At 41.4% G+C, this 13,014-nt stretch overlaps 1 protein-coding gene across 6 annotated transcripts in view; it reads right to left on the bottom strand.

Annotated features, from left to right (window-relative positions):
- Window positions 1–13,014, bottom strand: part of ATXN10 (ataxin 10) — a 152,682-nt gene that overhangs the window by 90,117 nt on the left and 49,551 nt on the right. For all 6 annotated transcript variants that reach the window (XM_088837567.1, XM_055396621.2, XM_088837568.1 and 3 more), the window contains exon 7: window positions 6,479–6,644. In XM_088837567.1, the coding sequence (XP_088693693.1) occupies window positions 6,479–6,644 (166 nt within the window). The remainder of the gene's footprint in view (window positions 1–6,478; window positions 6,645–13,014) is intronic.

Genomic DNA, 13,014 nt, shown 5'->3' with positions numbered 1-13,014 from the left:
ATTTTTACATTATTTGAAACAATGTGGTAAATAATGTAAATTTAACCCTTTATTATCTCAGATAATATTCTTCAAAAGAAAAACAAGTTACTTCCTTTTAAAACTTCTAAATATGTATTTATTATTCTCCAATTAGTAAACTATATTTTAATATAGTATTCTGAAATCTGATATAACAAGAAACATACATTTTTGGTAGCTTTAACAGCTTTTATGTCCTAGTTTAAAAGTTAGGAGAAAATATCCAGGCACTAAGCCTGTTTAAAAGACTCGAGCAAACCCATCAACTTATTAGCATGGTGCTGGCATCCTCTTTTATTAAATAAGTAGCTGCCCAGGCTGGCATCTTTAGACACCATTTCTCCTTCAAGAAAAGGCTGCCTGGCTGTAGGTCAGGACAGAGCACATATGAGATTGCCCTTGACACCCTGTCATACCAGAGAGCAAGGCAGCTATCAAGAAACTCCTCAGTCATGTCGGAAGAAATCAGAAGCAACTGGAAGAGGCTCCCCTGGCCAGCACAGGAGACCATCAGGAAGAATCACGGCTAAAACGGACTGAAAACAAACCCAATGGTTTGCAAGTCACGACTTCAAAATGATTAAAGCAAAACTAAACAACTCATCGTCTTTGTATGATTTCACAAAACCAGTTCTAGAAGGCTATTTAAAGGAGATTTAAGACACAGCAACAAATTGTACGGCTCTTACTTATATTCTGATTCAAAGAAATAAACTTGAAAAAAAATATTAGACAATGGGGGACAGTTCAACACTGTTCATCTGATATTTAAATGTTGTTAAGTTTTCAGATGTGTTACCTGTATTTCACTTATGTATTAATATAAGTCTCCTTATCTTTCAGAGACATGTATAAACTGTTAACTGATGAACTACGTGGGACCCTATGTGAATCTGGGGTATCTAAGAATGGCTAGGACTGTGGATGAAACAAGAACCCTGAGGAACTGATAAGTTCTGGAGCTGGGTGATGGGGTTTAACAACATTTTTTCTCTTAGTCTGTTTGAAAATTTTCATGATAAAAAGATATAAAATTAGGGGGTGGGAAGAGACGATCTGAAAGTTTCCTTTCAACTCCTCATTTCTATATTATTATCTGAAATAAACCAAAAAGAAAATTCATCTATCCTCACCTAACAAATTTTCAATTTTAATCATCAGAATGCTTTCACTAATGAAATGCTTCTAACGAGTATTTGGGCACTAATACTGAAATAACCGCCAGGAAAAAAAATTCTCTTAAAAAAACAAGAGAAATAAGTGAGATGCCATTCCAATATTTATAAATACTGTAAAATTATGTATATTAAGTCAAGCACTAGTAGGGAGGAAAAAGATGTAGGCAAAGCAAAGGAATATGATTTTGAAATGAATAAAACAGAAAAACAGATTGTTTTTCTAGATCATCTGTCTGGGTTCACTTTACCATTCTGTGTCTCTGAGCTATTTTACAACACTGTCAGTTGCAGATAACTGATAATAATGCAAAGTATTCTTGTCTACAGAAATGCAGATTACTTCTGTCTGGTTGGAATGCAATTAATCACTGCCTTGTTCATTGACCAGTTTCTGCAGCTCTTAGTAAGTTCATTTCAGCATTCCTTTATCACACATAAACACGTGGCTCTTTGAATTCTTTAACAGTGGTTCGTATCTTAACAGTTTCTACTGTAAAAGGTTGGAAATACAGAAATGTATGCAAAATTATATTAAGAATTTAACATATGATTTGGGTGGCATTAAAATCAGCAGAAAGGATGAGATTATTCACCAAATGGGACGGATACTATAATTAAGAGACAACATTTAGGGAATACTAGCTAGGTACCAATCAGTATACTAAGTGCTTATATTAAAATACAACTCATTTTACAGGTAAAGAAACTGGGGCAAAGAGAGTAGGTAACTTCCAAGATCACACACCAGAAACAGAAGAAATCCAGGTTCAAACCCAGCTGTCTTCTACCAAAGATTATATAATCTTGCAGAGTTAAAAGACAAAAGCCATTCATTTGAATCTGCGCTACACTTCTCACACAAAATAAATCCCAGGTCCATTAAGAATGCGAACAGTGCACTGAAAGAACTGGACTACACAGGTGTCTGTTTCCACAATCGAAGTGAAGGTGATTTTACTAAATCTGAAAAGAAATTCAGAAGTCATAAAGATAAAACTGACAAACCTAACTGAATTAGAACAAACTCCCAAAAGGCTAAGACTGCCATAAATAAAACTGTGGGCAAAAAATCTTTCTTCTATTTGTGACAAAACATTTAACTTTCTGAAAATGCTCACTAAAAAGAGTATCTTAAAAGGTAACCTGATTTCACAAACTAACATACAGGTCCATGAAAAGTGAGAGGGAAATGATAATTAGATCAGTGAAAGGCTGCAGACCCATACGCTCTTGTGCACTGAGGTGTGCTATTTAGAAACAACTTACAAATTTTAAATAAACACATTCTCTGTGACTCAGCAATTCAATTAGCAGGAACTTATAATTCCAGATCGACCTGCCCAAAACTGCAAAGGTATTTTCATAAGGATTTTTCACTGTTGTAATATTTGTAAAGGTTTAAAAAAAAAAATGTGGAAGCAGCTCATATGCACATCTATGGGAACAAATGAAATAAATGCTGATGGCTCTCTATAGTGCAATACTATTCAACTATTAAACAGAATGAGATGGATACATGTGCCCAAGGGTAAGATAGATCAGAGTAAGTGGAAAAAGAAAGTTACAGAACAGAATATACATTATTGTGTTTTAAGAAGTAACAAAAATATACACGTGTGTATATACACAATAAAACCTCTGGAAGTGAAAAAGTATATGCTGATAAGTTTATAGAAAATAGATGGGGCCTGGGTGAAAAAGAAGAGTCCTTAACTTTGCTTCACTGCCTTTGGCTTGAGTTACTTTTTCTTACAACAAAGGAAATATTATGTTGTAAGAAAGGCAAGTTTCACTACAACAAGTGACAAGACTGAAACTTAAGATAAAGCAAATCTTAAAAAAATAAGCATATCAGAACTGACAAAAATATACCACATACTGGAAACAAGTAGTATACCAAAATATGCCAAAGTACAGAAACTTGTACGTTAATATGAGAGCCTAGGATTATTTGTATAAAAGAATATATGAATAAAACATCAGAATTTTAAAGCCACGCAATTATATAAATTTAAAAATGTGTGCTGTGTGCTTAGTCACTCGGTCGTGTCCAACTCTTTGCCACTCCATGGCCTGTAGGGTGACAGGCTCCTTCGTCCATGGGGATTCTCCAGGCAAGAATCCTGGGGTGTGTTGCCATGCCCTCCTCCCGGGACCTTCCCAGCCCAGGGATGGAACTCAGGCCTCCCTCACTGCAGGCAGACTCTTCACTGTCTGAGCACCAGGGAAGCCTAGATGCTACAAAAACATCTGTTTTCACTCTGATTTTTAGGTCACAGCATCATGAGAACTTTACTGGACGTCTTGTCCTCAAAATATCACAGGTGAGTAAATGCAGTGGCCTGCTTGCAAACTGACAGTGGAAAGTCGACTGGTAAACATAGGCTGCTTTCCAAGGTGTAAGGACTTGGTATAAATACTTCCACCGTGGCTGACTTGAAACTACCAAGAGTTTAACAACCAGCTCACAAATTACTGAATATTTAATAATAACTGACTCTCAGAAGTTGATACAGGACAGCTCCAATACACCACGGGGTTTATGATATATTAAATACTGAGGTATGGGTCTCCCTAAAAACTATTAATGCTTTTTTAAAAAACTTCTAACTTAAAGGATAACATATATATATTAACATGCACAAGTCATGAGCATATCAGTTCAGTTCAGTTGCTCAATCATGTCCGACTCTTTGCAAGCCCATGGACTGCAGCACGCCAGGCTTCCCTGTCCATCACCAACTCCCAGAGCTTGCTCAAACTCATATCCATCAAGTCAGTGATGCCATCCAACCAACTCATCCTCTGTCGTCCCCTTCTCCTCCTGCCTTTGATCTTTTCCAGCATCAGAGTCTTTTCCAATGAGTCAATTCTTTGCATCAGGTGGCCAAAGTATTGGAGCTTCAGTTTCCACATCAATCCTTCCAATGAATATTCAGGACTGATTTCCTTTAGGATGGACTGGCTGGATCTCCTTGCAGTCCAAAGGACTCTCAAGAATCTTCTCCAACACCACAGTTCAAAAGCATCAATTCTTCAGTGCTCAGCTTTCTTTACGGTCCAACTCTCACATCCATACATGACTACTGGAAAAACGGATAGGCCTGACTAGACAGACCTTTGTCGGCAAAGGAACATCTCTGCTTTTTAATATGCTGTCTAGGTTGGTCATAGCTTTTCTTCCAAGGAGCAAGCGTCTTTTAGTTTCATGGCTGCTGTCACCATCTGCAGTGATTCTGGAGCCCAAGAAAAGAAAGTCTCTCACTGTTTCCACTGCTTCCTCATCTATTTGGCATGAAGAGATGGGACTGTATGCCATGATCTTCGATTTTTGAATGTTGAATTTTAAGCCAGCTTTTTCATTCTCCTCTTTCATAAGAGGCTCTTTAGTTCTTCTTCGCTTTCTGTCAAAAGGGTGGTGTCATCTGCATATCTAAGGTTATTGATATTTCTCTTGGCAATCCTGATTCCAGCTTGTGCTTCATCCAGCCCAGCATTTCGCATGATGTAATCTATGTGTAAACTAAATAAGCAGGATGACAATACACAGTCTTGATATACTCCTTTCCCAATTTGGAACTAGTTCATTGTTCCATGTCTGGTTCTAACTGTTGCTTCTTGACCTGCATACAGATTTCTCAGGAGGCAGACAAGGTGATCTGGTATTCCCATCTCCTAAAGAATTTTCCAGAGTTTCTTTTGATCCACACAGTCAAAGGCTTTAGTGTGGTCAATAAAGCAGAAGTAGATGTTTTTCTGGAATTCTCTTGCTTTTTCTATGATCCAATGGATGTTGGCAATTTGAGTGTATAGATCAATGGATTTTCAAAAAGTGGACTATCTGGGTTTTCCCAAAAAAACCTACAGTTTTCTAGCTATTAATACATAATAATTCCTTCCACTGTTAAAGAAAAAAGTATAAAAGATACAGCTTTTCCTAAACATAAAAAGTTACATCAGGGAATGTCTTATTACAACACTGACGTCATCTATACTACAAATGTACGTTCCTTGAAAAAGTTTAAAGCTGTGATGTAAGAAGTACTAAGTTTTACTTCATTTTCTGTCTCTTGGAAAATTCATTTTTAAAACTTCCTTGAAGCATAGCTCACTGCTCCTCCTGCTGGAAACAGGAGCGAATCTTTCTCCAGAAAGGAAAGCAGCCCAGGAGTAAGACTTCCCTCTCTTCTGTCACAGACATAAGAGTAAGAAGTTGACCTTATCAGCGAGACCCAACATGGCCTGTGCAACACAGCACAGCAAGTCCACAGCAAAGCAATTCTGAAAAAGGTATTTTCACAAAGAAGGAAATGCACTTGCACAGCAGAAGGGGCACAATCACAGTTGATATTCACTGTGGGAGTGAACAGGTTCACAGCCCCACACACAGCCCTCAAGATAAGGCTGTGGGTTGGGGTCTACCTTCCCACCTTCCCATCCAGATACAGCGAGTGGACGACAGCACTAATTGTAATGAACAGAAGTAAGGACAACTCAAATGTCCAATTATGACAAATTCTTTACACAGAGCGCTATACCAGCATTTTAAGAACTTCACTATGTATTCTTTATGCATCCAGCAGATACTCACTAAGTGCCTTCTCTGTGCATAGTTCTAGGAACATTACCGTCAAAACTCCTGCCCTCATGCAGCTTTTTCACACTCAGGAGAAGGAAAAACAGGAACTTACAAACAGGCAGCGTAAAATGATTTCCCTATGCACACCTGTGTGTGTGTGTATGCATGCATGCACCTATTGGATGTTGTCTGCCTAGAAGATATATTCATTACAGTTTCTTAAGTCATTAACTCAGGATGGTAAGAATAAGGGCACTCCTTTCACTAATCTGTATTCTGGTAACTGTTCTAAAATAGTATTGTCTTAGCTTGGGCAGCTGTAACAAAACACCAGACAGGGTAGCTCATAAACAACATTTATTTCTCTTAGTTCTGGAAGTTCAAGATCATGGTGTCAGTCCGGCTGGATTCTGGGGAGGGCCCTCTTCCAGGCTGCAGAGGGCCGACTTCTTGCTGTGGCCTCACGTAGTGGAAGGGGCATGGACACTTTCCAGGGTAGCTTTTACAACCTCATCTCTGAGGCCCTCATGACCCAACTGCCTCCCAAAGGCCCTACTTCTGACACCATCACCCTGGGCACCAGGTTCTGACCAGGAACTCCAGAGGAAGTCCAGCCACAAACATTCAGTCCCCAGCAGGTATATTAGTTAAATAAGGACCAAGGACCTGGCTGAGACAGAAAACCTCTCTGTTCACTCACCTCATCGTCAGCATGCTGTTCAGAGGTCAGTTTCAATACAATCTTGCACTGATCCACAAAAGTGCTCGCAATCAACTCAGCATGGCTCAAAAACACAGGGGCGTCATCCTTGGTCAGTGGCTCATCACCCACTATTTTGGCGATCATAAGGTCTAACAATGTAACCCTGTAAAACAGAGAAGATTTTTACATGAATATGTAATACTAAAATTGTAGAATACTAAGAGTATTTATAGAGACCATTTTAAGAGAGTACTTTCATTCTTAAATTCCTAACTTATTTATAATGTCTACTTAGGGAAAACTTTTTTGTGAATACAATTCATCAATTACCTATTTTTCAAAATCTTGATTTCTTTGCTGTGATTTAGCTACAGAAATAAGCACCCTGTTATAGCCATTACTTTGAGCCAGGAAATAAAATTGCACATTTCAATAATGCTGTCAAAGTTAAGTTATACAACATCTACTGTAACAACAGCAAAGTTAAGTGGGCCAACTTTTAGTCACTACTTACTACTGAGCTAATACCATTTCGCATGCATTTTATCCTTTCATCTGCACGGAGACTTCAGAGGCAGGTCCTGTCACTGGCCCCCACGGTAACAACGGGGCAAACAAGGCTCAGTAAGATTAACCAATCTACTTGCCCAGCGCCAACGGCACCGATGGCCACATCTGTCTGGATCAAAGCACGGGAGTCAGCATCTGCCTCCTGGGCTAACCCTTTAGCCACTCATTTAACTAACTTCCTTGTGAAGGCTGGCTTTTTAGTTTGTGTCATTATTTCACTTCACGAAAACACAAATCTGAAGACCAAACCAATGCCATTTTTGCTTCAATATTTAAACTATCAGGTAAATATTTCTATTCAACAATGTCTTCCCTTCACCCAGGAAAAACAAGTCACACACACAGCACTCTATCCAGCATAAATCATTAGAAAGTTTCTCAAAAGTGTATTCAAGTTCAGATTATTTCTAGTAACGCATACTTCTCACTTATTCCTGTATCAGAAATGATACAAAGATCTAAAATGCTTAGCAAATGGGGGAAAATACACTTGCATTAGGTAGGGAGCATGTCCCACCAAGAGAAAAAAAAATTATTTACTGTTTCAAGTAGAAAATAGAACCTGATGAACTCTCCCTGTATTTTGTCCAAATGCAGGGAAAGATCATTCAGTTCAGTTCAGTCGTTCAGTCATGTCTGACTCTGCAACCCCATGAACCACAGCACGCCAGGCTTCCCTGTCCATCACCAGCTCCCAGAGTTTACCCAAACTCATGTCCAATGAGTCAGTGATGCCATCCAACCATCTCATCCTCTGTTGTCCCCTTCTCTTCCTGCCCTCAATCTTTCCCAGCATCAGGGTCTTTTCAAATGAGTCAGCTCTTCGCATCAGTTAGCCAAAGTACTATAGTTTCAGCTTCAATATCAGTCCTTCCAATGAACACTCAGGACTGATCTCCTTTAGGATGGACTGGCTGGATCTCCTGGCAGTCCAAGGGACTCTCAAGAGTCTTCTCTAACACCACAGTTCAAAAGCATCAATTCTTCCGCACCCAGCTTTCTTTATAGTCCAACTCTCACATCCATACATGACTACTGGAAAAACCACAGCCTTGACTAGAAGGACCTTTGTTGACAAAGTAATGTCTCTGCTTTTTAAAATGCTGTCCAGGTTGGTCGTAACTTTCCTTCCAAGGAGTAAGCATCTTTTAATTTCATGGCTGCAATCACCATCTGCAGTCATTTTGGGGCCCCAAAAATAAAGTCAGCCACTGTTTCCCCATCTATTTCCCATGAAGTGATGGGACTAGATGCCATAATCTTAGTTTTCTGAATGTTGTGCTTAAAGCCAACCTTTTTACTCTCCTCTTTCACTTTCATCAGGAGCTCTTTAGTTCTTCTTCACTGTCTGCCTTAGGGGTGGTGTCATCTGCATATCTGAGGTTATTGATATTTCTCCCGGCAATCTTGAATCCAGCTTGTGCTTACTCCAGCCCAGCGTTTCTCATGATGTACTCTGCATATAAGTTAAATAAGCAGGGTGACAATATACAACCTTGACGTACTCCTTTCCCCATTTGCAACCAGTCTGTTGTTCCATGTCCAGTTCTAATTGTTGCTTCCTGACCTGCATACAGGTTCCTCAGGAGGCAGGTCAGGTGGTCTGGTATTCCCATCTCTTTCAGAATTTTCCACAGTTTGTTGTTGATCCACACAGTCAAAGGCTTTGGCATAGTCAATAAAGCAGAAATAGATGCTTTTCTGGAACTCTCCTGCTTTTTCGATGATCCAGCGGATATTGGCAATTTGATCTCTGGTGCCTCTGCCTTTTCTAAAACCAACTTGAACATCTGGAATTTCACAGTTCATGTATTGCTGAAGCCTGGCTTGGAGAATTTGAGCATGATTTTACTAGCGTGTGAGATGAATGCAATTGTGCGGTAGTCTGAGCATTCTTTGGCATTGCCTTTCTTTGGAATTGGAATGAAAACTGACCTTTTCCAGTCCTGTGGCCACTGCTGAGTTTTCCAAATTTGCTGGCATATTGAGTGCAGCACTTTCACAGCATCATCTTTCAGGATTTGAAAGAGCTCAACTGGAATTCCATCACCTCCACTAAGCTTTGTTCGCAGTGATGCTTCGTAAGGCCCACTTGACTTCACATTCCAGGATGACTGGCTCTAGGAGACTGATGACACCATCATGATTACCTGGGTCGTTAAGACCTTTTTTGTATAGTTCTTCTGTGTATTCTTGCCACCTCTTCTTAATATCTTCTGCTTCTGTTAGGCCCATACCATTTCTGTCCTATATTGAGTCCATCTCTGCATGAAATGTTCCCTTGGTATCTTAAATTTTCTTGAAGAGATCTCTGAAAGTCTTTCCCATTCTATTATTTCCTTCTATTTCTTTTCATTGATCGCTGAGGAAGCCTTCTTATCTCTCCTTGCTATTCTTTGGAACTCTGCATTCACATGGGTATATCTTTCCTTTTCTCCTTTGCTTTTCGCTTCTCTTCTTTTCACAGCTATTTGTAAGGCCTCTTCAGAAAGATCATTAGTCTGTGAAAATCACCCACGCTTAGCGATTTTCAAAACTACTAAAACTTCACATTTCTTACAGCAGTTATTAATCCAAAATAAAACAAATAATCCCCTCAACTGAGCACAGAAGAACAATGAATAGTTCAGTATTCACTCAGATACATCTGTTTTCCCTTATTCACATATAATCCTTGAAGACAACAGGGTGCTCCAGCCACAAAGCCAGGCCTCCCACCTTCCCTGAGCAGGAGGACCTCCAAGAGGCCAGTGAAGGGGCCACGTAGGATGTGTGATTCAAGAGGAACTTGAAGGTCTGCCCTAAAGATATTCCCTGTAAGTTGGGATAATGTGTCAGGTATTACCGGGTCTAAGAAGACATGACCCCGAGCTTTAGGGAACTGAGCACCCAGCGGGCGATCACCCAGAACAGGGCAAAGAGGAACGAGGAACAAACAGACAGGTCCTAACTGGGGGCAAGGACCAACACCACGCAGACGCTGAATGAGGGGGAAGCAGGTCCGGAAGAGCCAGGTGGGGTCAGCACAGAGGCGGGCCACAGGGCGGTGGGGCCCATCAGCCACAGGAAGGCCCTGGGGTCCCAGGAGCCCCGCCGAGGAGGGCTGCCCTAGGAGGCAGGTAAGCGCAGGCTTGCTGGCTGCCTTACACAGCGGCCGAGGCAGTGCTGCCCCCGGGCGTCTCCTCTGCTCAGGAGAGGCGCCTCTCCACTCTATTAGGTGATCCTGAGATGAGAGAGCTAAGAGACAGGAAGGGAGTGATTCCGAACGAAAAACATCAGGGATGAATCTTTAAAATATAAAAAGATACATACCAAGCTTGAAAAGTACCTGGGAATAAATTATACTTCATTAAATGATCCTCCTTATATTAAGTTATCTAGCAACAAAAACTTTTAAGGGCTCCCACTGTCGGGGAGTGGGTCTAAAAACTTTAGTCTGGAAGATGGGGTCCTCCCACCCGGAGTCCCCACCAAACTCTCTAACTCCCTCTGCTTCTAGCCACAATCCAAATCATCCTTCTCAGGGATTTTCTGGCGGTCCAGTGGTTAGGACTCCCCGCTTTCACTGCCAAGAGCCTGGGTACAAACCCTGATCGAGGAACTAAGATCCCACAAGCCACATGGTGCAGCCAAGAAAAACAAAAAACAAACAGACAAACAAAAAAACTAAAAAAAAAACAAACCCATCTTTCTCATAAAATAAAGGAATTACACACAGGACACAGAACTTGAGTAGGAATTTTTTTTTCAGGGGCATTTATTTTGATTGTGCACTGCATTTGCCAGCCCCACCTCTATGCCAGAAAACGTGTGTGTGTTGATAAGTACTGCAGAGTCAGGGGAAATGGGACATAATGGGGAATGTCTGACTTCTTGCAGTCTCAGGGGAACCACACTAAACACTTCCTTGAAAACATAATGGAGCACGAGTGGTCTAAGAGATCCATTCACCCAGGAGTGAAGGTTGCAAAACCAGAAAGACCCAGTCAGAGGTCAGAGACCAGCTGTCCAAAGCTACCACAACACCTCAGTCTCACTTCCTTCAACCCGGAAATCATCACGGGAGCTGCCTCGGGCCCCCCCAGACACACCCCTCAACTCATTCCTTAATCACTGGCTATCATGAGCAGTCTACTTCTAATTCACTTCTGATAGTTACATACTCTGTCCTCAAAATGACGAGTCCTGTTTCATAAAAAAACTGATAGCTATGTACACGGGAACAATTTTACGGAAAAAGTCTACAGCAAGATTCATACTTTAAAGTTATGCTTCAATTGATGCAGTCTACAATCTCAAGAGCCATGCTTGCACTGTCCTAAAATGGGTAGGTTATGAGAGGACTGGAGCGACGGGGCAAAGGGTGAGGGGAAAAAATGAGAGAGGGAGTTTTACGAGCATTCTAGGGGAGGAAATAACACCTTACAATTCTGGAAATAAAATAGCTGTAACTCAAAGACTGACATCTCCAACAAATTCAATTATATATTTGAACTACTCCACTTGTATGATTTGCTGAATGGCATGCCACAAAGGCCAAAACTTTCATTAACCTGGACAACAGGCTAACCAAGATATAGGCTGCTGCTGGATCTCATTAATCCCGTCATAAATTACATATATGAGAAGCTAGTGCATTGCAGGGAAAATGATCAATGACTCTGGCATCAGACATACTGAGTTCAAATGCTACCTCAGCTACCTTTGTAACCCAGGGCAAACACCTTAACCTTGAAAGTCTCAGACACCTGATGTGAAAAAATGGCAAGAATAAAACTATTTCAGAGGGTCTCTCTGAGGGTTAAAGGACACTGGCTGTATGCTGCCTCCATACATAACAATGACGCTACCGGGAGGAAAGTCAAGCTCACTAGAGCAGCAGTAATAACAGAGATTCGCGAGCAGACACACCGACGCACTTTCACTGAGCAATGACTGCACGCCAGCGCCGAGAGCTTCAGACAGATTTCAGTTAGTAACCACGACGACTTCACGGAGTGCCTACCAGCACTATCCCCATTTTACAGACGAAACAGGGTTCCAATAGGTAACTTATCCAAAGCAGAGCATGACATAACTTGCACAACTAGCCTCAGCTCTTATATCCTATGCTATATAGATTATAACTCTGCAGACAGCTTTGCTGAAGCTCCAATACTTTGGTCACATGATGCAAAGAGCTGACTCATTGGAAAAGACCCTGATGTTGGGGAAGATTGAAGGCAAAAGGAGAAGAGGGTGGCAGAGAATGAGATGGTTGGATAGAATCACTGACTCAATGGACATGAATCTAAGCAAACTCCGGGAGACGGTGAAGGACAGGGAAGCCTGGCATGCTGCAGTCCATGGGGTCGCAAAGAGTCAGACACAACTTAGCAACTGAACAACACGACACAGATTATAAACCTGGTAACTACACAAGCTGGTTTCTAGGAGCAGCTAGCTTAACTCAGTATCACTCCAATCCACTGGGAAGGGGGACGAGAAAGTCGTATATACGCAGGCACTCATTTCTGCACAATCACACTATGTGATTTGATTTTAACCCTGTATCCAAAGTATCTTCACCCAGTAATCAGCCCAAATAAACTACCAGGGTGAAGGAGTCAACTCACCATGACAACCAGTAGAACCAGCACAAGAAAGCTTTGCTTCCCTGCTTATACACCCGCGCCAGGGGCAGGGAGGGGGCACCGTTCACCTTCAGGCCCTAGGGGCCACGAGCAGGGGCCTAATGAATACCATGCCTGTTTTACTGACTGAGTCCCCAGTGTTTTTTAATCTAACAGCCCCCAACCCGACTGGATTCTCTAGTTCAGCAGCTCGGGGCCACAGCCTGGGCATTCCTCAGTAGACTCTGTTGTGTGTCCCCAACTGACACACAAGTGCCCCATAAATCTCCAGTGCAGTCCCTCATCTGAACCCCGGAACACGGAATGTGTCCTGTCTTCACAGTTCTCAGG

The sequence above is a fragment of the Moschus berezovskii genome, chromosome 6 (genome assembly GCF_049115385.1).
Source record: "Moschus berezovskii isolate FMDL1 chromosome 6, NW_MosBer_1.0, whole genome shotgun sequence".
Lineage (NCBI taxonomy): Eukaryota > Metazoa > Chordata > Mammalia > Artiodactyla > Moschidae > Moschus > Moschus berezovskii.
The sequence above is the reverse complement of the archived record's forward strand: the minus strand, read 5'-3'. Positions and strand labels throughout refer to the sequence as shown.